The sequence below is a fragment of the Nuphar pumila genome, chromosome 3 (assembly GCF_984573655.1).
Source record: "Nuphar pumila chromosome 3, dmNupPumi1.hap1.1, whole genome shotgun sequence".
Classification (NCBI taxonomy): Eukaryota; Viridiplantae; Streptophyta; class Magnoliopsida; order Nymphaeales; family Nymphaeaceae; genus Nuphar; species Nuphar pumila.
In genome coordinates, this window is record NC_143251.1 from 9,331,770 (window position 1) to 9,356,891 (window position 25,122).

Sequence of the window (25,122 nt, forward strand, 5' to 3'; positions counted from 1 at the left end):
TGCAGATATGATAACATCATCAATATGTATATGAGGGATATACTTTCAGAACAGTAAAAGCTACGCGATTGTCTTGGAGAGCTTGTATCAGCCAAAAGACTGACCTTTTCAGCTTCCATATGATTTAACCAATAATGCTCATGAAACACAGGTGGCTTCCTCCATGTTTATCACCTCTTTCAATTTTCCTCGAACAAAAGAATTCATATCAAGCTGAAAGAATGATTAAATGATTTGCTAAAGAAAGCCTTGTCACAACCCAAAGTATACAATCCTCATAACTAGGCCAAAGGTTTTCAATATAAATCAAGCTATGTCACATGGGCGTGGGTGCGGGTGCGGGGGTGCGGCAGGGCAAAAATGTAAAAAATTATATATATATATATATATATATATATATAAACATGGGGATACAAGCTGCACATGCTTACATACATGGTGCTCTTTGGGACCCCCCGAACATGAGATGTAGCTACCTGCCCTGTTCGGGATGGGGGGGGGGGGGGACATATAACCTGCTTGGGTTTTTCACCAATGTAAGGCTTTAGAGCTTACTTTGGAAACCTAATGCTGCTGTTTATGGTGAGATAGATCAGTTTGAACTGTCTGTGCAGCCCATCAAAGCACGATTATCAAAACCACCTTATATATATATATATATATATATATATATATATATATATATATATATATATATATATATATATATATATATATATATATATATATAAAATTTTGAAGTTTTAACAGTTAACATTGTCATAAAAAACTCCATTTTGCTCTTAATCTATATAAAAAAGTTAACTCTATTTCGCTCATAATTAAAAAACAATAGAAACTCCATTTATTTACTCATAATTTAATAGTTAACATTGTCATAATATCATTCATCATGCATGAAATATATCAACCTAAATATCAATCAAATAAGTAAAGCCTGATTTATAATATCAATCAAATAAATATCAAACATCAAGATTTATAGTATCGAGTCCAATGATGAGTTGTGGAGCCTGATTCGGAGTTTTTGCCCTTATTGGGGTGTCCGGGGGCTCCCCCCGGTGCGGGTCCCGGGAGGGGCTCGGCCCCTCTCCTGAAATCAGAGGGAGCAGGGAGGGGGGCTCAACCCCTCCCTTGCCGAAAACAGGGAGGGGCTCGGCCCCTCCCCTGAAATCAGAGGGAGCAGGGTGGGGGGCTCGGCCCCTCCCCCGCCGAAAACAGGGAGGGGCTCGGCCCCTCCCCAGAAATCAGAGGGAGCAGAGAGGGGGGCTCGGCCCCTCCCCTGCCGACCCAACAAGAGAGCGAGAGAGTACCTGCGACGAGGGAGAGGAGGAGGTGCCATTGGGCTCCTCTGCGAGACGTCAGGAGGAGAGGAGGCGAGAGAGAGCGGAGCTGCACGGGAGAGGAGGGAAGATGAGAGGAGAATATTAGGGCAAACCTCTTTTGCAGCCCCTTTTGATCGGGCAACATAATTTTTTTTTAGGTTCAAAAATTAGACGAAAATGACCTTGGGTGCGTTGACCGCACCCAAGGTCATGTTGACCGCATCGGGTGCTGCATGCACACCCACATCGCGTCACGTCGATGCGGGTGCGGCACCTGCTTTGTCGAGTCTCTGTGACTTAGAAATCAAGTCATTAATTATCAAAGCTTTTTGTCTGAATAGGAAATTTCCACAAGATTCCTTTTCATTTAGAACGAAGTAGTGTTGGACGAGCTCCAGGCATGCTAAGATCACTTCAAGGTTGAAGCCCAGCATAACTAATCAACCATATCCAATCACATCACAAACAATCTGGAGTGTACAGTTTTTGGACAAAACAAAAAATAATTTATCACTATACAATAAAACAAAATAAAATCACTTTAGAATCATATTAACATGACCTTTCACAAACTTGTATGAGAAAAAAGGAAATGACAATCCAAACTTGTAATTTTGACATGGTAAAATCAATGAGAAACCAAGATCTTACCATCAAAATAAACTCTTCCCAAGAATAACATGAGACTCCAATTTGTTCAGCTTCCTTTTTGTGTTCACTTTGAATCTTGCCAAAACTGACTATAGCTGAATTGTTAAAGCAACACTTAGATCTAATGTGGGTAAGAGTGACTTTAATCACTCAGAGACATGAAGCATGGTATCCAAATTTTACATACTCTTGAGATATGCAGCACATTTTGGAAGGCATTCAAGAATCTGCATGAGTGTGAAAAACAAAATGGGTCAGCACAATGTTTGAAGAAAAAAACTGCAAACAGATAAAATACGAACAAAAACTTAATGAACAGTAGGTGTCAAGGAAAATAAAGAATAGACTATGGAAAAGTGACTTGTCTCCGGAAATGGCTGCAGGATAAAGGCCTGGGAGAGCTTTTGGAAGAAACACAAGAGGTTATTGCATGGATAAGCCCACAAGAGGTACACGTAGTCAGTGAATGCATGAAAACCAACAAATGAATAAATTGTGTCAATTCGATCATGCATGCCCGTGAATTAAAAAAAAAAGTATCATCCCCGATAATAATTTAAATTATTCTAGTCTGAGCCTAGAAATGGGAATGCCTCTAGATTTGATGAGTTGTTATCCTCATTCTTATTTGCAATTTGTAAGTAGATTTTTTTGACTAATTTATCAAAGAGATTTCGGATTGAATAATGTCTACATGATCCTATACAGATTTGATAAGAAAAAACATTTATGACTGCATTTTATATTCACAGAGCAATTGATTTGATTTCCTCTATCATGAAGATCAATAAAGATTGTGTAGATTAGGTCATGGTATATGTTTTATGTATAGATCGTGTCTAAAAAACAATTATTTCAGTTTTTAAAATCAAATCATTTTTTATCAAGAACCGTTATTTACATGTTAAAATTATATCTGAAGTATATGATATTTAGATGCTTTAAATTTAGGGTAGACGTCGAAGACTTCCCCAACGCCCAAGAACATTTTCTTTTGACCCGACACCTCTTGTAGCTTCAATAACGTCAATAAAATTAACAAAAAAGGGTGCTTATCGTGTGAAAAAAAGCCAGAAATGCAAAATGCAAAATGGATAATGGGTAACAGCACCAAGTTTCCTTTACAAAAATTGTTGAAAACGAGTCTGATGATGACATGTATGCAGCATGATGGAGGAGGAAGGTAACTAATAAGTCAACTGAAGAAAGAGATACATATTTTATGCTTCCACTGTTCCACAGAAGCATTTCAAATAGGATCGCAGGTGTGTGACCGAGAGCTCTTAATTTCAATCATTCAAAACAAAACTCAAGCTAATTTAAGAGTAACATCATGGAATTTCAGATGAATCATGACGGGAGAAGAAAAAACCAACACATGTCATCATACTGTTAGAGTCACATAGCATAACCCAGCAAATCGGACTCTGAAGAACCAAGAAACCAGTAAAGGAAGAGCTGACAAAGAATGCAAACAAACAAAGGGGTGATTAAGGAGCAAACCATCATGGTTTTACAAGATTATTTATAGCTATAGTAAAAAATATCATTCTTGGCTGTATGGCAAGGCAAAATCTCACAACAGTATAGCTTTTTTTTCGATAAATCTCGAGACATTATTGGCACTTAAAAATTCTAAAAAGTATAAAAATATCAGAAAAAATATGTGTATATAATAAAGTATTTGCAGAAATGTAAATAAAAGTTAGAAAATTGTTGAAATATAAAAGAGAAAAGAAAATATATTTAAACTGTAGAAAAGAAATATAAAAGCAAAAGTAACTGAAAATATCATGATATTACCACGATAATATCGCTATAAATTTTATTTTGAAAATTTCATGATATTTAAATTTTTAACCTTTAAATCATTTGAGAAAAAAAAAGGAATTGTAAAGCCGCTGTTTTCCATATACTGCCAATATCTGTGACAATGCTTATAAGTATGGACAAAGGGAGACAAATGAACTACAGACCCCAAAAAAACATGAAGATGCACTTCACTTTTTTTTGGGAGGTGGAAAATGCACATGGTGTAGAGGATAGAGAAAGGCGACTGAAGTAGACATTGATTTAAGTAGGGGGAATATGAACTTAGAATCTTATACAACAAAATGAGAATAGTAGCTTCCATGCAAAGACCCGTAACAGTCTTCAAGTATATGACATATTATTGTCCAACAGACTGAACCTTGAAAAATAACAATCCATCTACAGATAGCGCAAAAGCACAAGTTAACTATATATGCACAGCTCATAACCTTCCAATAAAATAACAGGGTAGGATAGATCAGACATACAATTTGGATCTTATTCTCTTGAACAAATGCAATTGAAACCTCAGCATGGTTAATTATGAACTCAATTGCATTAGCACCTGTATCAAGCATATAACATATAATACGGCATATCAGCCAATGGTCAGATATCTGAATCACTAGATCTTCAAGAATGAGAGCTATGAGTAATCATCACATTTGTCTATGCAAATGCAAACTCTAAGAATTACCATTAACCATTCTACAGACTTATTGAGTAAAGCAAATAAAGCACATAACTTTCTGATAGAAGAGTATTAATTAGAAAATGAATATCCCAAATTTTTTGTATCTCTCTAGTCATACTTTGTGGTTTGTCCTAGATCAATCCGTGAAGCAACTTACAACTTCATTATCCTGATATTACAAAAAGTAATTTCAAAGTGAACAAGGTGCTCGATTGAAGTTCAACATCTATAGGTTCCTGCCTACATTTAAATATTAAACTTTCACTTTTCAAGGTCTAATAGCAAAATGGTAGTTGCTGATATAATAGTTTCTCATGGTCGCAGAAGCTTACATTGCCTGATTATTAGGCTATTTATTCTACATTTAACCTAAATAATTGTTTCACACGCCGACAATGTGAGCTGAAAGGATTAAAAGGCTGAGCCTTAACAGATACAGTAACCTTGAGAAGACAGTATGGAAGTCTACATGTCAGACATTGGTATCTACATGATGGTTTTCCGTCCTTCATCCAAGGACTGATGACATAGAGGAATGATCTCCAATTTTATTGTCAAATGAAATTACTCCAAGCCTCTGGACCAAAGAGGTGCACATGTATTGGCTTGGTGTTTTAATGTTATCTGCTTACGGTGGTAGAATAGCGTGCCCAGAGAAACCCAAGATCATAAATGGTCAACATTCTTTGGGACAAGTTCTCAGACTAAAAGAGAGATTGAAAATTGCAACCGACTCAACCTCAAGAATTTTGCACTGAAATTTGGACCCACTCAGATGTTAAAAAAAATAACAAAATGTCAAGAGGCAAAGAAAACGAAATTGAAATACCTAAGACTAGAGCCAAACATGGGAGCTAGTCTGCTAGATAATGATTGTTAGTCAGAGGAATGACTTCAAACTTCGCTGTTACTGCAAGCTTCTGGACCAAAAAGGTGAACATCTACAGGCTTGGCATCTTAATTTAATGCATAGGTGGTAGAATAGTATGCACAGAGTTTAGAAACCAAGACGATAAAAGGAAAACATCAAGAGGACCAAGTTCATAAATTAAGAGATATGTTACAACTACACAGCCTCAAAAGTTAAATTTGGAACCACCCAAGGTCCCAATTGCTAGACAAAGTAAAAAACAGAGGTCAAGAAGAGGCAACCAAAATGAAACTGGAAAACCCAGTCCAAGAGCAATATTTTTCCCAAGGAGTTAAATGACAAATGACATGTTTTGTATGGACCTAAGATTTCTTGATGTCAAAATTTCTCTCAAGTTTTAGGTGTTTGATATCTTCTCATAATTGGCTCTCCAAATGCGGAAATAAACTCCATTTAATCTTGCGATTAGAGTATTAAATGCTAAATAAATAATCTCAGTAAATTCACAACATAATGCAATTCAAAATGATCATCGCTGATTTACCATGTTATAGTTAAGATATATATACATATACATATATGTATATTTATATATATATACATATATATATATATAAATATATATATATATAAATATACATATATGTATATATATGTATATGTACTTAACTGTAAACCGAAATACCCATCAAGGGTATTTTGGTATTTTCACTGTAATAGGTGTCAGCCCATTAGGGGCTGACAATCTATTTTTCTTTTTTCTGTTTTTTACTTTTTACTTTTTCAACTTTTGAAGTATTGGGAGCAGCTCCAAAGTAGCTGTTGGAGCTGCTCCCAACAGTCATATTTATAACCGTTGGGAGTAGCCCAACAGCTACTTTGTAGCTGCTAGCTGCTCCCCATGTAGCTTTGTATTATAAATAGGCCTTGTAGTTTCTCAACTCATTTTCATGAGTAAATATATACAATAACAATTCTTTAGACCCTTGTGTGGGTGGATCGGTGATTCAATCAAGTATTCTACTTGATTGAAAGTGTGTTCTTGCATGTGTATTGGATTTTATCCGCTTCATTACATGGTATTAGAGCTTTGATGTTCAAACGGGCGTTTGTTAGAAGAAAGATTGTGATCAAGAGAAGGATCATGGACTTGGCAAAATACATCCAAATTCCGATTGTTGCATCGGGAAGCGGACCATCTTCAAAAAGTCTTGTATTGCATTTCTTTTCTGTCTTTCTCCCTTTCTCCTCATTTTCTTCTATTTCGCTTTCTCTTGTTGCAAATGAAGAATGAGAGGGAATTGATAGTCTCCATTCCCGTATGCCTAAATGACACCAACTATGTGATGTGGGCATCCATAGTAAAACATAAAATATGGGAAAAGGGGTTTTGGGGGTTGGTTGACGGCACCGAAAAAGGAGCCTAAACTTATCCTTACAAAATTAAAGAATGGAAAAGAAGTTGCGCTTCAAGGAGAGAAAATGGCAAAAGCCATTTCCGAATATAAAAAAATATGGAAGGAATAGAGTATGGGTCATTCCAAAATTATTGGATGGCTCATCAATAGTGTGGACATTCACAAATATTCTAGTTTGGCAAAGTTTGACTTCGCTAGTGATGCATGAAAATACCTTAAAGACATGCATAGTCTTAAGGATATTACGCATATTTGTAAAGTCCAAAATAAAGTGAGGACAATGACTCAAGGGGACATGAGCATAAGAGAGCACTACAATACACTCTCTCTCCTTTGAGATGAATTGGATCTTCTTGAGCCAAAGTAGCATTGCCCATAAGATGTTGAGCTCCGCAAAAATCAAATCAAAGCGGAGCATTTTTATCAATTCATAAATGGGCTTAGGCCCAAATTTGAAAGAACTAAATGCGTTCTTCTTCATAGAGGAGGGGTTCCTTCCATAGTTGAGACACTTGAAGAATTAACTATGGAAGAAAATAGATTGAAAAGATCGCCCGCTTCTAAGGACGAAGAATCTATGCTTGCTATGTCAAAGCCCAAAAATCATACAAAGAGTTATAAACCATCTCATTTTATAAGAAATGAGAATGATAGAAATCCCAACAACTATGAAAAGAGGGGTGATCATGATTCAAAAAAAGATGAAAAAATTATTTGCTATCATTGTTATGAACTGGGACATATCAAACCCTTTTGTGCCAAAAGAAAGAAGGAGGATTATAAAGAAGACAAAAGAGTGGCTTCGGTTGAAATAAGTGAAGTTGATGACTCCAAAATGCATCGGTTCACTCTCCTTAGCTGATGCGGACCAAGCCCAGGCATCACAGACCCAACAGCACGTCGATGATGTTTCGGGTCTGGGACCGGACCCGAGACCCAGATCCAAACTAAAGTCCTTTAAATAAGCTGCCTAGGGTTTCGTGAGGGGAGAGAACTTTTCAGAAAAGCACAGCCGCAGTTTTGCGTTCTTCATTTCTTCAGCAGTTTTCGTTTCCTTTTTTTTATTATTGTTCTCCTTTACAGTCTGACGTCTATTACTGTCATTCTTTATTTTCTGTTAGTTAATAATTGTATTCCCTGTGAGCCCTGTCAGTTAGGGGTGGAAAAACCTGACATGACCCGCCAACCCGCCTCTTAGGCGGGTTCAGGTTGGGCTTAAGCCAACCCGTTTAATAAACGGGTCGACCCGCGTAACCCGTTTATTAAACAGGTCGGGTTCGGGTTGGGGGTATGCCAACCCGGCTGACCCGTTTAATAAACGGGTTAGGCGGGTGGGTCAACCCGCCAACCCGTCTGCCAACCCGACCCGTCAACCCGCCAACCCAACCCGTCGACCCGACAACCCGACCCGCGAACCTGAGAACCCGTTTACTCGACCCAACCCATTTATTAAATGGGTTGGCGGGTCATGTCGGGTTACCCGTTTATTAAACGGGTCGGGTTCGTGTTTGCCACAGCCGACCCGTTTAATAAACGGGTCGGGTTCGGGTTAAGGTATGTTGACCCGCCAACCCGTCGGGTCGACCCGCCAACCCGACACGATTGCCACCCCTACTGTCAGTCCATTATTTCTTTTGTCATTACTTTCTTTCTTCATTATTGTTTCTTTTGTTTCTTTGTTGTTTCACGTCAGTTGTTTTGCAGCCTTTCTCCCCATTGTTTGTCTCAGCCTACAGCAGGCTATTGACATTTTGTTTATTCCAGACATTCTATTTATTTCCTATTAGCTATTGTTTCTTTACTATTATCATTATCAGTTTGCATGTCATCAGCCTGTTAATACGTTGTTGCTCGGATCCATTGATCCGAGCCTTTCCTCTTCTACGTGCCATTGGATATCGAGTTTTGCACAGTCATGTGTTGAAAGGACCTTTCCAACTTCAACCCATAGCGTGACAGCGCCGGTTCACTCGCTGATTAAGAAGCAATCACGTCGGCAACCTTTTCATGAATACTTTCGCCATTTCCCGCTGCATCATTAGCTCAATTAATCGAGGCGTTGCAACCTATGCTTTAATCTCAAACTCCTCATTCGAGAGCGGTTATATCAACAAGTGACAATCATGATAAGACCTCTTGGATCCTAGACTTTGGTGCTTCATTTCATATGACCCCTGATGAGTCTATATTGACTGAATACAAGTTTAACTCAAATGATTATTGTGTTTCTACTGTCGATGGCACATCTTTGAAAATCAAAAGTTTTGGTATTTATCAAAAAACACCTATCTTTCACGTACCAAATATTAGAGTAGTACCAAAATTGAACTTAAACCTCTTATCTATTTCTCAAATTACGGACTATGGTTGCAAAATAGTTTTCTCATCTAATGATTGTTTAATTCAGGATCTCCAGTTTGGGAAGCCGATTGGGCAAGGCCATAGAAGGGGAGACCTCTATGTTATGAACAATCTTGAATTGCCAAAACAATTTTTTTTAATTTTGTGGAAAAGAAAGATATAGAAATTTGGCACAAAAGACTAGGACATCCTAGTGTGACCAAATTACAATTGTTTCAATTTCTTTCAAATTGTAAAAGAAAAAATTTTGTATGTGAAGATTGCATTCTTGGTAAAATGAAGTTTTTACCTTTTGGAACAAGACATCTTATAACTAAGAATCTATTTGAATTAGTGCATTCGAATGTATGGGGACCAACACCGATCGTATCCAAAGAAAGTGTTTCTTATTATGTTGTGTTTGTGGACAATTATAGTAGACACTCTTTGATATTCTTTTTAAAACACAAATTGAAAGTATTTGATTATTTTAAAAAATTTCATAGTCATATACAAAATCAATTTAAAACTAATATTCAAATCTTTAGAACTGATTCTGGAGGAGAATTTATGTCAAAAGAATTTGAAAATTATCTTGACTAAAATGGGATTATACATCAAAAATCATGTCCGTACACCCCTCAACAAAATGGTCTTGCCGAAAGAAATCATAGACACATTATTGAAACCACTAGAACACTTCTACTATCTAAAAATGTTCCCAAAGTTTTTTGGGCTGAAGCCGCTCTTACGGCGGTCTATTTGATAAATAGAATGCCCTCAAAAAATATTAAAAATGTTTTTCCTATTGAAAAGCTTTATAAAACATCCCCCGATTACAAAAGGTTGAGGGTATTCGGGTGCAAATGTTTTGTTCTTACCAACAAGAATGATAAACTCCCTCCTAAAGCAATTTCTTGTGTGTTTTTGGGTTATGCCGAAAACCAAAAAGGATATAGATGTTATGACATTGAAAGAAACAAATTGTATGTTTCTCGAAATGTTACGTTTCTCGAAAATGAAAAAGGTTTTTTTAAGGATAATATCCAAGAGAGTTGTGACTATTCATTCCTTTTTTATATAGTCAATGATAAATGTGAAAATATTCATGAAAGCCAAGTCATACACGAGGCAAATGAGAATGTGAGTAGAAGTCTTGACAATATAGACCTATCTCAAGATAATTTACAAACCTATGCTCGACGTACCGAAGGTCATCCACCATGTGCTTTTGAAAGATACTCGCAAAGCCAAGAAGAAAACCCTTCTAGCCTTAGAAAATCCATAAGAATTTCAAAAGCTCCTACTAGATTTGTTTCATACGATTCCTTTGAACCAAGGTATAGATCTTGCCTAATGACTATTCACTCGTATGCTGAACCTCAATCATATCATAAGGCTAAGCATCGTCAAGAATGGGTTAAAGCCATGAATGATGAGTTAGAAGCATTAGAAAGAGCAAAAACTTGGGAGATTCAAACATTACCTAAAGAAAGAAAAACTATAAGATGCAGATGGGTTTACAAGGTAAAAACTAAGTATGATGGAACATTAGAAAGATATAAGGCTAGGTTAGTGGCAAAAAGATATAGTCAAGAATACGAGATTGACTATGATAAGACATTTGCCCCAGTTGCTCGCATGACTACTGTTAGAACTCTCATTGCTATAGCATCAATTAGGAAATGGCCTATATTTCAAATGGACGTCAAAAATGCATTTTTAAATGGTAATCTAGATGAAGAAGTGTACATGGATCCTCCGCCTGGTCTGACTTTAGCATATGGGGAGACTCTTCGATTGGGTAAGGCCTTGTATGGCCTAAAACAAGTTCCAAATGCTTGGTATGATAGGTTTAGTGATGTGATGACACAACTTCATTTTAAATCATGTTTTACTGATATTGCATTGTTTGTTAAGTCTTCTAATATAGGGATGGTGATTTTACTACTGTATGTAGATGATATGATAATCACAGAAGATGATAAGCAGGGAGTTAATCATATTAAAGATGTGCTTAAAGCCAACTTTGATATGACAAATCTTGGTTTTTTACGATACTTTCTTGAAATAGAAGTTGCTTACTCACATCGTGGTTATTTTTTGTCACAGACTAAATATGCAGTAAAGATCATTGAAAGATCAAGACTCTCGGATAAAAAATCGGTCGACACTCTGAAAGTCATAAACGCCAAAATGAAAAAAGATGATGGAGAGCCCTTACAAGATCCAACGCCCAGATGATTGAGGCTTTATCTTATCTTTCTATTACCCGCCCTGATATATCCCATGCTATTCATTCTGCTAGTCAATTTCAGCATACTCCCACTACAGTGCATATAAGCGCTGTAATGAGAATTGTTAGATATATTAAAAAATCTATTAATCTTGGCTTGTTTTTATCATCCTCTTCTTCAATAGAAGTCATTGCATATTCTGATTCTGATTGGGGAGGGGATGTCAATGATAAACACTCAACCACTGGTTTATGTGTATTTGTAGGTGACTAATTTCATGGCGATGCAAAAAGTAGCAGAAGGTGTCACTCTCCTCCACTGAAGCTGAGTATCGTGCCATGACGACCACTACGCCTGAGTTAGTTTAGCTGAGACAACTTCTCGAAGACTTGGGGGTTCATACTGCAGAACCTTCAAAATTGTGTTGTGACAACAAGAGCGTTGTATACATTGCAATCAATCATACATTTCATGAGAGAACAAAACACATTGAGATAAATTGCCACTACGTTCGTGAAGAGCTCCTGCGAAAGATTATCACATTGCCTTATGTTCCATCAGAATACCAACTCGCGGATTTTTTCACCAAAGCGCTACTGTCATCCAGATTTCACTTCCTACTTGGCAAACTCTCGGTAGTTGTACCATGAGTTTGAGGGGGTGTTAAGATATATATAAACATATACATATACATATATGTATATGTATACGTAATTAACTATAAACCGAAATACCTATCAAGGGTATTTCGGTATTTTTACTTTAATAGGTGTCAGCTCATTAGGGGCTGACAATCTATTTTTCTTTTTTCTGTTTTTTACTTTTTACTTTTTCAACTTTTGAAGTATTGGGAGCTTGGAGCTGCTCCCAACAGTCATATTTATGATTGTTGGGAAATATGACTGTTGGGAGCAGCCCAACAGCTACTTTGGGCTGCTCCCCACGTGGCTTTGTATTATAAATAGGCCTTAAAGGCCTTGTAGTTTCTCAACTCATTTTCATGAGTAAATATATGCAATAACAATTCTTTAGACCCATGTGTGGGTGGATCGGTGATTCAATCAAGTATTGTACTTGATTGAAAGTGTGTTCTTGCATGTGTATTGGATTTTATCCGCTTCATTACAGTTATGACATTGTGAATACCGACACCGAAAAAGAGAAAGCTTAAATTCATGAAAAAGTAGCTCAACAAAAAAGAATGATTAACTTTATCCAAGAAAAACATACCAAAAATTATTTTCTTTTGATTTTTACATTGATTATACACAACAGAAAAATAAGAATGGGGCAGATCTGAACCTGTTTCTTGAAACATTCTCCGTGTAACAGATCAATGGAAAGGTAAAAATTTAGGCATTTCAGAAACGTACTCCACATGCAAATTGGGAGGGAAAATTGAAGAGCATTTTGTCCAGTTAAAATAAGGCTGAATAAAAACTTTATTTTCAGTTGTTTTCACTTGATTTCTAAAAATAAATTATGTTAGGGCATAATATTCCTTACCGAGGCTGTCGTATAAGGGCACGTAGTATATCCCATGGCTGTTACAAGCCTGAAAAAGGAAATTTAAGGGGTAAAAATTAGTTAGAAAAGGAACAAGAAAACAAATCCCTGTTCCACCTCAACATAAATACACAGTCGAAACTTCTATACGCCCTATCCACAATCACTACAACATAAAGCTCTGCATTTTTGACAGCTATAGTTTTCTTTTCCGGCTGGACCTATGATAAGCAAATGTGATAAATCATTTCATCTACACATAAATGCAGACATTACCTCCATAGCTATAATCCATTCTGGGCAATTGAAACCATATATGCCACAAGAAGCTCCCTGAGCAAAACAAAGCAAACTCAGTCAACTAGTTTTCCAGCAAGACATAATTGTACTGCAAGAAAAATAAAACCATAAATGAAATCAATAAAAGAAGTCACTCAACCACAAATTTTGATAATATGATGCCCAGGAAAAAAAATATACTCCATAGGTTTATTTGAGTAAATGATTTTGAAATCTTTAAAAGGAAAGAGATAAACAGACAACTTCATCAGAAAGACTTGAGCCTGGACAAAAGAACAAGGGCTTCTATAGCACAAAAAAGAAAATAAATTCTCGTGGAAAAAATTAACCACACCAACAATCGCCAAAAAAAAAAAAATAGCAAGCCAGAGAGTTTAGGAGTTAGAATTCAAGAAAGTCGTCAATAGAACTTCATATGTTACATATGCAGAGTAGAACTGACCGCCAGAACATTGCACCCTCTAATGGCAGAACCGATTCGAATAGATGTGTCATACACCTCCTTGTATGTTTTCCATACGTAAGCTCCAGCCTATAAAAACATACAGAAGGTTGTCAAAGTGAATGAGCCAGAATGGGTAGGGAACAAAAGGAGATTATGTTTTCCAACCGTGCCTTCCCATTTAAGGTTTGGCGATGACCAAGCATCCGATTCTTAGGGTATCTTTTTGCTGATTGACTGCAAGAGTAAATAAATCACTGATAAATCCATAACGGGAGCTAGAAGCAGGAAAATTGTGATTAATACATAAATCTGGAAATATAGCAACAGCACCTAAAGACACTCCTTAGATCTCACAAGTATATTGTGTTCAGAATGAAAACAAACCAAGTGATCAAGACATCTTTACGGGTTAAAAAATATTCGTGCTAACAAAAATAATTCGAAGATAATAATTCAACCAGTTCTAGATACAAGCAAGGACAAAAATATGAAGTTCACCCAAGTGTTCAACATTGATCTATAGAGCACACATCCAAAATAAGGCCCAGAATCTCCTTGTTTGATAGAAGAAATAACAGAAAAATATGCCCATCTCAGCGGTTAATTTCAGGTTTGAAGATTTATTGTGACCTTACTTGCAAGTAGTTCAATGGCCGGATCCCGTTCAGTTTGATGAGAGTTTTTTTTCATCCAAAAATCTAGATGACGTCTTTAATAGGCTTCATACATGACTCAGAAAGATTGCATTTACAAGCGTCATTAATGGATTCAAACAAGGCTAACAATCCTGGCTTAAGTAAATTCTTACGTGTCAACAGGGATAGTATTTTAAACGTAGTAACCACGATTCGTAATATGTTTATTCCTTTTCCAAATAACTGTCCACGATATCCAGAAACAATCAACTATTTGAGATGAATGACCATTGTATTCTTTTGTTTGTGGCTTCCTTAGCTTCTGTCCATTGTCTTGATGAAGTATATCACTGATTTCTGGATTGTTGATTACATCATACAAATTTCAATTATTTCATAAGTAAAATGAAAAGTGACGTTTACTGGAGAAGGTAAATGGGTAAACCGACCTGTGCAATAGATAAGGATTATCTAAAAAGATATAGGTAGCAAACAGATTATAGAAATTTGTTATCTCTTTTAGGAAGTCGTTGTATCTTATCTTGTATTTTGTTATTCCCTCATTTGCGGTATATATATATCCTGTACATCTTAATGAAAGATCTTCTCATTATAGTCCACCCCTTTATTTTCGTATTTACTTTACATGGTATCGGAGTGGGTTTGATTCAGCACCGAATTTACATCGGTTTCAACTTGTTGTGTGGTCGTGTATCAAGTCATGTATCAACCTGTTGACAGGTTTGATTCAGAATTTTTTTTTTCAGTCATCGTTTGGTATCACCATGAGCACTGTTCAGCATTGTAATCTCAAATGAACCAGAACACTGGTGATGTTATGTCTATCGACAATACAAACAATACAAACAGTCCCTACTATCTATACCATTCGAACAATCTAGGACAGGTATTAGTCTTTGATCTTCTTACAGGCGAAAACTATGTGTCATGGACTCGGGTCATGACCGTTGCTTTAACAGCAAAAAACAAGATGGTTTTTGTCGATGATAGCCTACCCGAACCAGATCCATCTTCACCAAATGATATGGCATAGATTAGATGCAATAATATGGTTCTCTTATGGCTTTTCAACTCTCTTACTAAGGAGGTTGCAGAAAGTGTCATGTACACTGAAACCGCGGCAAAAGTGTGGTGCGAGCTATATGAGTGATTTGCTCAAGTAAATGGACCTCGCATGTTTCAATTACAAAGGTTCATTGTTACTTTTCATCAGGATAATCTAATGATTTCTACATATTACACAAGGCTGAAAACATATTGGGACGAGCTTAATACTCAACTCATATTGCCAACTTGTTCTCATGGAGCGGCTAAAGCCTTGTCTGATTATAGACAAAATGAGAAATTAATTCAATTTCTCATGGGGTTAAATGAGTCATATGCAGGGATTAGAAGTAATATTCTTGTTATGGATCCCCTACCGACTGTTAATAGAGCATACAATCTCCTTCTTCAAGAAGAAGGACAAGAGGATATTTGTATTCCTTCAAGAAGAACAACAGGGGGATATTCGTATTCCTTCACTCATGAAAGGAAACGTGGTTGCAGTTGCTGAAAAAAATGTTAGATTCCAAAAGAACCAGCATAAGGGTCAGTTCAAAAGAAAAGAAAGGCCTAAATGTGACCATTGTGGAAAAGTAGGCCATGTAAAAGAAAAATGTTACAACTTGCATGGGTTTCCACCATGCATTAATCCTCAATTAGCTGCAAATGCATCTCTTGCTTATTCGGTCTCAGAGAAACCCGTAACCGGTGTTCCTCAGTTGACCATGGATCAGTATAGCCAACTCTCATCCCTCCTTGCAGTAGGTAAAGATAGTTCGACGGTGAACATGACAGGTAACAACGTTTCTTGCTTTTCATCCCTTTATTCTTCCAACTGGATTTTGGATATCGGAGCCACCAATCACATGTGTTGTACTTTGTCTCTAATGACTAATGTCAAAAAGCACACCGGTTTTAAACCTATCAAACTTTCAAATGGAACGACTACTTCAGTATCCCATATTGGTTAAGTCATTTTTGTCTTCAAAGCATATCCTTTATAACGTGTTATATGTCCCGTCTTTTAAGTTAAATCTTATATCAACATCTAAACTTTGTCAATCCTACAATTGTAATGTCATTTTTGCTCCTTCCTCTTGCACGATACAGGATCCGGAGACGAAGGAGATGATTGGATCAAGTAGAGAATGCTTGGGACTTTATATTCTCGATGATGGTGAAAGTATGGTAGTTGCCACTTTAATGAATAAGGATCATATGGACCCATGGCACATGCGTTTGGGCCATGTTTCTAATTTAAGTTTAAAGCATTTGTTTAAATACCATTTTTTAATGAAAAATAAACAAATCATGTGTAAAGTATGTCCCGTTGCCAAATTTATACGCCTGTCCTTTCCCATCAGTGAAAGCCATTCTAGAGATATTTTCGAACTTGTTCATTTTGATATTTGGGGAGCTTATAAAATGTGGCATCTTTTACTAGAGCAATTTTTTTTTAACTTTTGTTGATGATTTTAGCAAAGCAACATGGGTTTAGTTAATTAGATACAAATCTCAAACGCAAGAAATTTTGAAAAATTTCATTCAGATGATAAAAGTTCAATTCAACAAACATGCGAAACAAATTTGATCCGACAATGAAACAGAATTTTTTTCACATGAAATACAATTTTTTTTGCGTAACAATGGGATTGTGCACCAACATTCTTGTGTTGGAACTCCTCAACAAAACGGCATTGTAGAAAGGAAGCATCATCACCTATTAGAAATCGCATGAGCAATTAAATTTCAAGCTCACATGCCGACAAAATTTTGGGGTAAATGCATTCTCACTGCCGTATATTTAATCAATCGCATTCCCACCGTTACTTCCTCAACCAATCATGTACCCTATGAACTTCTCTATGGAACCAAGGCGAAGTATGACCATCTTAAAGTTTTTGGTTGTCTATGTTTTGCACATCATAGTTCTAAAGACAAATTTGATACTTGAGCTAAGCAATGTGTTTTTGTAGGATATCCTTTTGGACAAAAAGGATACAAGGTATATGATTTAGAATCAAATACGATTTTTGTTAGTCGCAATATCATTTTTCAAGAATCTTTTTTTCCCTTTAAGGAGAAACATTTTCTTGAAAGTTTTTCCAAATATTTTGATGATATTGTTTTACCAAATCCTGTTGAGGACACATTTCATTTCACATGTCCTAATGAAAGTACGATTCAAGATCAGAATTCATGCCCAAATTCTAGTGACATTTGTCATCCAGATCCTAGCACTAATTTGGAATTTCGGTGTTCTACACGGACCCGATCCAGACCAGCCTATCTATCAGACTATAAATGTAACCAAGCCCTTCTCTACGGCCATTCATTGCCTACCTCCAAAAACTCCACTATGCATCCCATCTCCTCCTTAGAATTTTCAAAACTCTCCAACTCCTACTGTGTTTTTCCCGCTGCTATTTTTGCTCATGAAGAACCTAAGGATTATCTCACTGCCATGAGGGATGAAAGATGGAAGTCTGCCAAGGATGATGAGCTACAGGCTCTTCGAGACAATGACCTGTGGACTCTTATGCAATTGCCACCAGGAAAGCACACGATTGGATCAAAATGGGTATATAAAATTAAGTATCGATCTAATGGAAGCATAGAATGTTACAAGGCTCGGCTCGGCGCACATGGCTATACTCAATAGGAAGGTTTGGATTATCATGATATGTTTGCTCCAGTCGTCAAATTAGTTACTATGAGATACTTATTATTTGTAGTTGCCAAACGTTAATGATCTATTCATCAATTGGATGTTAACAATGTTTTTTTTATATGGGGACCTTGATGAAAAAATCTATGTGCAGTTACCGCCCAAATATCGTCGATAGGAGAAAAATCGAGTATATCGACTAAATAAATCTTTTGCTGAAACAAGCATCCAGACAATGGTTTGCAAAGTTTTCAAAAACTCTTCTCAAGTTTGGTTTAGTACAATCTCTGGCAGATTATTCATTATTTTTCAAGAAACATGACGGATGTGATATATTTATTTTGGTCTACGTAGACGATGTGATTATAACAAGAAGTCATGATCGGGCTATTGTGAAATTGAAAGAACTCCTTGACAAAACCTTTCGCATCAAAAATCTAGAAAAATTGAGATATTTCCTAAGCATAGAAGTGGCACGATCAAGACAAGGGATATTCCTAAATCATAGGAAGTATGTTCTTGATTTGCTAAATGAAGCAGGTCTTTTGGGAGCAAAGCCATCAAAAATACCTATGGAGTCACAAAAGAAGCTTGATCGTAGTGAAAATTTAATCGTCAATGTGGCCAATTTTAGAAGGTTAGTTGGTCAACTTATTTATCTAACCATTACAAGGCCTGATATCACATATACGGTGCATATACTCAATCAATTCATGCATGAGCTAAGAGAGCAACATTGGAAAGCTTCTACTAAGTTGCTGAGATATCTAAAGAAAACCCCCGGGCAAGGCATCATGCTAAAACAGAAAATGACCTCAAATTAAGTTGTTATGTAGACTCTGACGGGGCAAGCTGCCCAATAACAAGAAGGTCAACATCAGGATATTGCACTTTTTTAGGTGATAATATCATATCCTGGAAAACTAAGAAACAGACAGTCATTTCTAGATCTTCAACAAAAGCAAAATTTAGAAGTATGGCAGCAAGAACAAGTGAGGTTGTATGGGTGACATATCTAATTGAAGATCGTAGTTGTAAGCAAGAAAGTCCGACAATCTTATATTGTGACAATCAGGCTGCAATGCATATAGCAACCAATCCAGTATTCCACAAACGAACAAAACATATAGAGTTGGATTGTTATTTTGTTCGAGAGAAAATAGAGGATGAAATTATCAGTACCAAATATGTCCCAAGATCAAAGGGCAGACATATTGACCAAAGCCCTAGGTAAAAAAAGCTTAAGTATCTTGTTGGCAAGTTGGGCCGGACAAGCATAGAGGTGCCAACTTGAGGGGGAATGTAAAAGTAAAATGTAAACTAAAATGGAAAGTGATGTTTACTGGAGAAGGTAAATGGGTAAACCGACCTGTGCAATAGATAAGGATAATCTAAAAAGATATAGGTAGCAAACAGATTATAGAAATTTGTTCTCTCTTTTAGGAAGTCGTTGTATATTATCTTGTATTTTGTTATTCCCTCATTTGCTGTATATACATCGTGTACATCTTAATGAAAATATCATCTCATTATCGTCCACCTCTTTATTTTTGTATTTACTTTTACATCATACTCCAGTCGAGGAAACCAACATCGTCAATTAGTGACTACAATGATGAATTTAGCAAAGTTTTGAATGTAATTTGTCAAGGGTATGAGTAGTATTTAAGCATATCGTGGTAATGTTCAGTGTCAGGTGTCTTCGTGAAACTGATAAAAAGAACTAATCAGCTAAAGGAAAGGGCAAGTAGACCTTCCGCGCGTGGCAATGAAGGATGACACCATATGAGAGCGCTGTCACGCGATCGTTCAGAAAACAACAGTGATTTTGCCAATATTTCCTTACAATTTGGCTAATATGCTGAACTTGTGTTCCCTAATGCCAGCAAAGACTTAGACTCTCCCCACCATTGAATCTTACCTGAAAAAGTCAATCTTGGCCTTATAATTCCTTCCCTCCTTTCTTGCGTGACGACAAGGTCGAATGATTCTCGAGTTACCAACCTTAGGACATGCCTCTTTGTAGTATAACGTGCTTCCAATTAAAAAAAGAAAAAGGTTTTTCGCAAATTGGTCCTCGCCTTATTGGCGATTTGCAAAATAGTTCCCGCATAATACGATTTTACAAATCGGTCCTCACTTTTTGGGCCGTCTGTGCAAAATAGTCCTTCGGTTAAGAGGGCGCCAAACTAACCATGGTCAGACGTTCACCATGGTTAGAAGTAATAGAAAATGGCTTTCATACCCTCATCCCTTAAGTTCGACAACCTGTTAACCCTCAACCCTCTCTCTTACGTTCAAGTTTTCCCTAACACTCTACTCTCCTAACCCTCTCTCACACACAAGAGCTCTCAACCGCATTCTCCGGCATCTCCAGCAACACACTTCGCCGTGAAACCCAACCAGAACTAAACTCGAACGACATTCAAATCAGTTCGAATACGTTTTAATTTTCAGATCCGATTCAAAAATTGGTCTTGTGAAACCTAACACAAACTGAACTCTAACGGGAAGCAAATGAGTTAAAAACATGTTTTAATTTTCAGATCTAATTCAAAATTCGATTTTGTGAAACCCAGCATGAACCGAAGCCGAACTGACCCAAAGATGAGGTACGGTTAGGAATGAGCAGATGTCATTTTGAGGAGTGTGGAGCACATGAGGAATCAAAATCAGTTGTTGACAACATGAATATATAATTGGGAGATGCAAAAGTTAAGAAGGAATAAAAGAAACACCAAAAATCATTAAAAAAAATTTATCCGTGCGGCTTATTCAATTTTTTTTTAAAGGGTAAGCTAGGCCAGTTATACAATGATACCATTGGGATAGGAACTTGCAACGCCCCCAGCACAAGGTGACGTGCACTAGAAGCTCCTACCAGACAAGCGGATCACCCCGTTGGTGGCTTATTCAATAATTTATTCGTACAAAAAATTGAAAGGACGATCCCTATCATAGTCTTCTCAAGATATTTTTGGCAAATAAATATGTCAGGATATTTCAAAAAATTGGATTTTTCAAACAAATCAAGAAATTTTCAACATGTTAGAAAATAAGATTATATATATAGGGAAACTCGAATATGGTATGAATCAAGATTTTCATAGTTTTTTCGGAAAATCTAACAGTATAGTTCATTTGTTAGGAATAGACTGTTGGATCATCTTAATCAAATCAAGAAATACGATTTATTGTGCTTTGAATATTTATTAAAATTCTAAGCTGTTGATTTTCAACACTTAAAAGATCCTTCGTATACATCTTAATAAGACGATAGAGTCTGTTTCTATAAAACCAAGCATCTAGATCACATCCGTACGGTGCAATTTTTGCAAAAAAGTAAAAAAAAAACTATGAAAATCTTGATTTGTACCACGAAACATATCTGATTGCTAAACATATTTCATATATATATATATATATATATATATATATATATATATATATATATATATATAGAGAGAGAGAGAGAGAGAGAGAGAGAGATTATTGCTTTTGATTGTGAAAAAGAAAAGACACTATTTTTAAGAAAGAAAAGATAACTTACATAAGTTTGCATAAAAGAGAAGGTAAGTCAAGTTATGAGTTTTCAAATTGAAAAAAGTAGTGAAAGCTGACTTTCCACACCCTGCAAAAAGGAGGGCCATAAACCATCACAGCTCACGAGTGAAGCATGCCTAACCACATCACGTGGGTGGGCATGTAGGCAGGCGTTTAATGCTTCTTTTTTCTAAACAAAAGGGAGGAAAAAAAGAAAAAACTGCATTCATGTTCATGTAAGTGGGCAGGCATTTAATGCTTTTATGTAAAACGCATATAAGTTTTCAATATTTTTTTTCCCAAAATAATTCCATTTCTCTCACAATCAAAAGCAATAATCTCGCTCTCAAAATGTATATCTATATTCTTATTTTCTTAACTTGCCAAGGTTTTCGCAAAAAAAAAATGGAGAAAAATTAGTTTTTTGAAAATATCCTGATATATTCTTTTGTCTTTTGTCAAGTATATCCTGAGAACAAGATTTATATATGACTATGCTCAAAACCAAGAAATTTCCAAGAATATTTGGGTCCCCTCTTCAGGTCAAAGGAACATCCTCGACGGTTAGTACCACCTTGATAAGCTGGCCTGGTTCATGATTTATGAACTCCCAAATCATGTCCAGATTCAGCTACTTGTCGGACACTGCAAACCCGACCCCGTTTGCTAATTAAACCTGTTCTAATGCGTCCAGTAATTATTACCATGTCGGTATTTTGGCATTTTGTAAGGTTGAGTAAATCCATATGAAGAGATTACCGGCCAAAACTCGTCTAAGGAAGAATGCTTCAACCTTAAAGGTGGAGATATTATTGGGCTGATGTGGCATTAAACTACGTAAAACCACATCTGCCATAATTGGATCGGGTTAATTAGAACCGGGTTCAGATTAACACTCAACTGGGAGCCTTGAGTTGAACCCAACCTAACCGGGTTCAGTAAAGGAAACCCACATAGGTCCGGCCAACAATATTAGCTAATGGGATCCAACAAGTTTAACGGACCAGGACCCAGGTTTTTCATCCGACTAAATTAGTACATTTTACTTCCCTACGCCATGGGCATTAGGCAGCAAACCCATGGAGAAGCAAGCAACATCAGATAAAGAGGTTGTTAATTTCATTGATCGTATCATTTAGCTGTCACAACGATGAATTACGATGGTGATTATCCACAACTCATATGTATTAAGCTTTGGAAACTACTGCTCCGCAGCTCCGCTCCCTCTCCCACAATTACTTTTTTGAAAGCCCTCATTTTTTGGAAGCTATAATAATGAAAAGCTGTCGCAAAGACGTGTGGACATGAGAACGCATGACGCTGATTCGAGGCACAAGTTAGATTTATTTATTTATTTTGAGAAAACAGGACACGAGGACACAGAATTTTTGAATTTTTTAATCAATAAAAATCTAATTTTTTGATACATTAATATTACGAAATGGTTTTTTATTGAAATAATACGTAAATCATTAACAATATTAAAAAGTCAGCCGTATGTGTCAGTGTCCGTACACACGTCCGATCGTGTCTGATCGTGTCATAGGGGACACTCCACCAGAATGGTGTGTCCCTGTGACATACATGAAAAGAGATCAACTTTTTAATTAACATACAAACTATTGCATTAGACAGGATCCAATGGTTCACATGAATGAGTAGGGGTACCCTGTCATTATTATTTTAACAAATGAGGACAGAACAAGAGGTCTCCATCTTAAAGAAGCGGCATGAAAAAAATGAGGCAGGATCAGGTGCAATCACATTGCACAAATGCAATGTGCAGCTGCACCTCATCACCCTTCATCTTCTGTTGTCAGCCTGTCTGGAACCCAACAGCAAGTGGATGGTGATCAGGTGCAACGGCAAATTGCATATGTGCAATATGATTGCACCCGAACCTAACACAAGATACCACGGGTTTGATGATGCGATAACTACTAATATAATGTTTTTTTTCGTTCATTACACGGAAGAAACTGCACCTAAGATAGGAAACCTGGTTGTTCTGGTTTTAGCCTGCCAACCTGCAGTCGTCAATTGGTTGGTTGGACTCGTACACCAGCCCTTAAACAATGAGGCGTGGTTGGGTAATCGGGTTCGAGCCACACAAAACACCAAAAAATTGCTACCGCGTTATGTGATTTTCTATGTAAAACACAAGACATAGAAAATCCCTACATGCACAGAGATTTAACATGTTTTGTGTGGCTCGAGTATTTTGTAAAGTACTCTGCCCGATCACTGAATCTGCTCCGTTAAACAACTTATCACGTGCGAAAGCAGCAGCACAGCATTACGACTCGTAATATTAGAAACAACGATAATAATAATTTCAAAAGAAACAACAAGCTTCTAAAAAAGTAAGCCAACAATAACAACAGCAATAATGTAATATAATAAAAGGTCAAAAGAAATTAATATTTCTAATATAATACCAAAAAAAGCAATTAAGAATATGCAAAGGATTGTTTAAACACCAAAAAAAGGGAGGCATGTGCTAGAAAACAAAAGCAATACTTTTTCAAACAGTACTAATGAAAAACACAAAAAGTAACGATCCTGAAGTTTCCCGTCGGATTTATGATTGACACGGAGATAAAAAATAGTTTTCTAGTCAAGACCGAACGAATTCTTCTGGAAACTACCTGGCGATCTCCAACGAAGGAAACTCCACAAAAACGAGACATTCGACCGTCTAAAAATTGCAGAAACTAGAACATTAAAGTGAGTGACGCTGCTGCGATTTGAACCTCCTAAAAGATCGATGAATGGACATATGAACATCGTCTTAACTAGAAGTATTAATTAAACAGATCCGAAAAGGAAAAAAAACATCATCGGTTGCATTCACTCCACGTGAAATAAGCACGAAAACTCGATCTACTCACTCAAAGTGAAAAAATATAAACTCCTAAACCGCAGCTTCCAAACTCTTCGAGATCGTAAAAAATCGGAGTCCAAAAGAAGAGGAAAACAAACTAAACACGGCTCAAATCACGCTATCAACTCAATCCACCAAAGATCAACGAAATTCGGAACAAGAAAACCGATAGAATCGCTAAAGATGAAAAGAATCAACAAAAACTGAACGATCGGAACCTGAAATAATCCCAGGGGCAATCGATTCCTTCAGGAGGCTCCAGTATCCCGTCTTTCGCGTAGATGCTTCGGTAGACGGGGCCGACGGATGGCCGGCCGTCTGCTGCGGGCCTTCCTTCTTCAACCTTGATAATGTAGGACTCCATTGCTGCACAGAGAGAGGGAGTGAGAGAGAGGAGATTAGCAGAGGCTTCTCTGAGACGCTAATCAGACAAGAGAGGCGGTTCAGAAATAAATTGGCGAAGGCGGGAACTGGCGCGGCCTTTATTAGAGCTCTCGTTCTTATAAGCTGGGATAGGTGGAGGGGCATTTAAAGTCTCTTTGATTTACGTAATTGCACCCGAATTTTTGGTTCGAGGACGAGAAAGGATCTTCCCGAGCTTGTTTGACTTTATTCTTTGGCCATGAGCTCACGGTGCTTAGTTGGCCACGGAATGATTTTAAAAGTCAAGGCAATCCTTTCCTGCTGCCATTTGTCCACAAAATGAAAAAAATTTATGCGGTTTACAC

The 25,122-nt window shown here is 36.9% G+C and overlaps 1 protein-coding gene across 2 annotated transcripts in view; it reads right to left on the bottom strand.

Annotated features, from left to right (window-relative positions):
* The window catches only part of LOC149841877 (putative CoA ligase CCL6), a 34,267-nt gene extending 9,401 nt beyond the window's left edge, over window positions 1-24,866 (bottom strand). The window contains exons 1-8 of one of the 2 annotated variants that reach the window (XM_089998749.1): window positions 24,613-24,866; window positions 13,770-13,833; window positions 13,597-13,686; window positions 13,131-13,187; window positions 12,855-12,903; window positions 4,277-4,353; window positions 2,164-2,203; window positions 1,977-2,071 (exon numbers count right to left, since the gene is read on the bottom strand). In XM_089998749.1, the coding sequence (XP_089854875.1) occupies window positions 1,977-2,071; window positions 2,164-2,203; window positions 4,277-4,353; window positions 12,855-12,903; window positions 13,131-13,187; window positions 13,597-13,686; window positions 13,770-13,833; window positions 24,613-24,758 (618 nt within the window). In that variant the 5' untranslated portion in view covers window positions 24,759-24,866. Of the gene's footprint in view, window positions 1-1,976; window positions 2,072-2,163; window positions 2,204-4,276; window positions 4,354-12,650; window positions 12,740-12,854; window positions 12,904-13,130; window positions 13,188-13,596; window positions 13,687-13,769; window positions 13,834-24,612 lie in introns of those variants that run through there. The other variant, XM_089998748.1, reaches the window with a different exon arrangement.
* Between the last annotated feature and the right edge of the window lie 256 nt (window positions 24,867-25,122).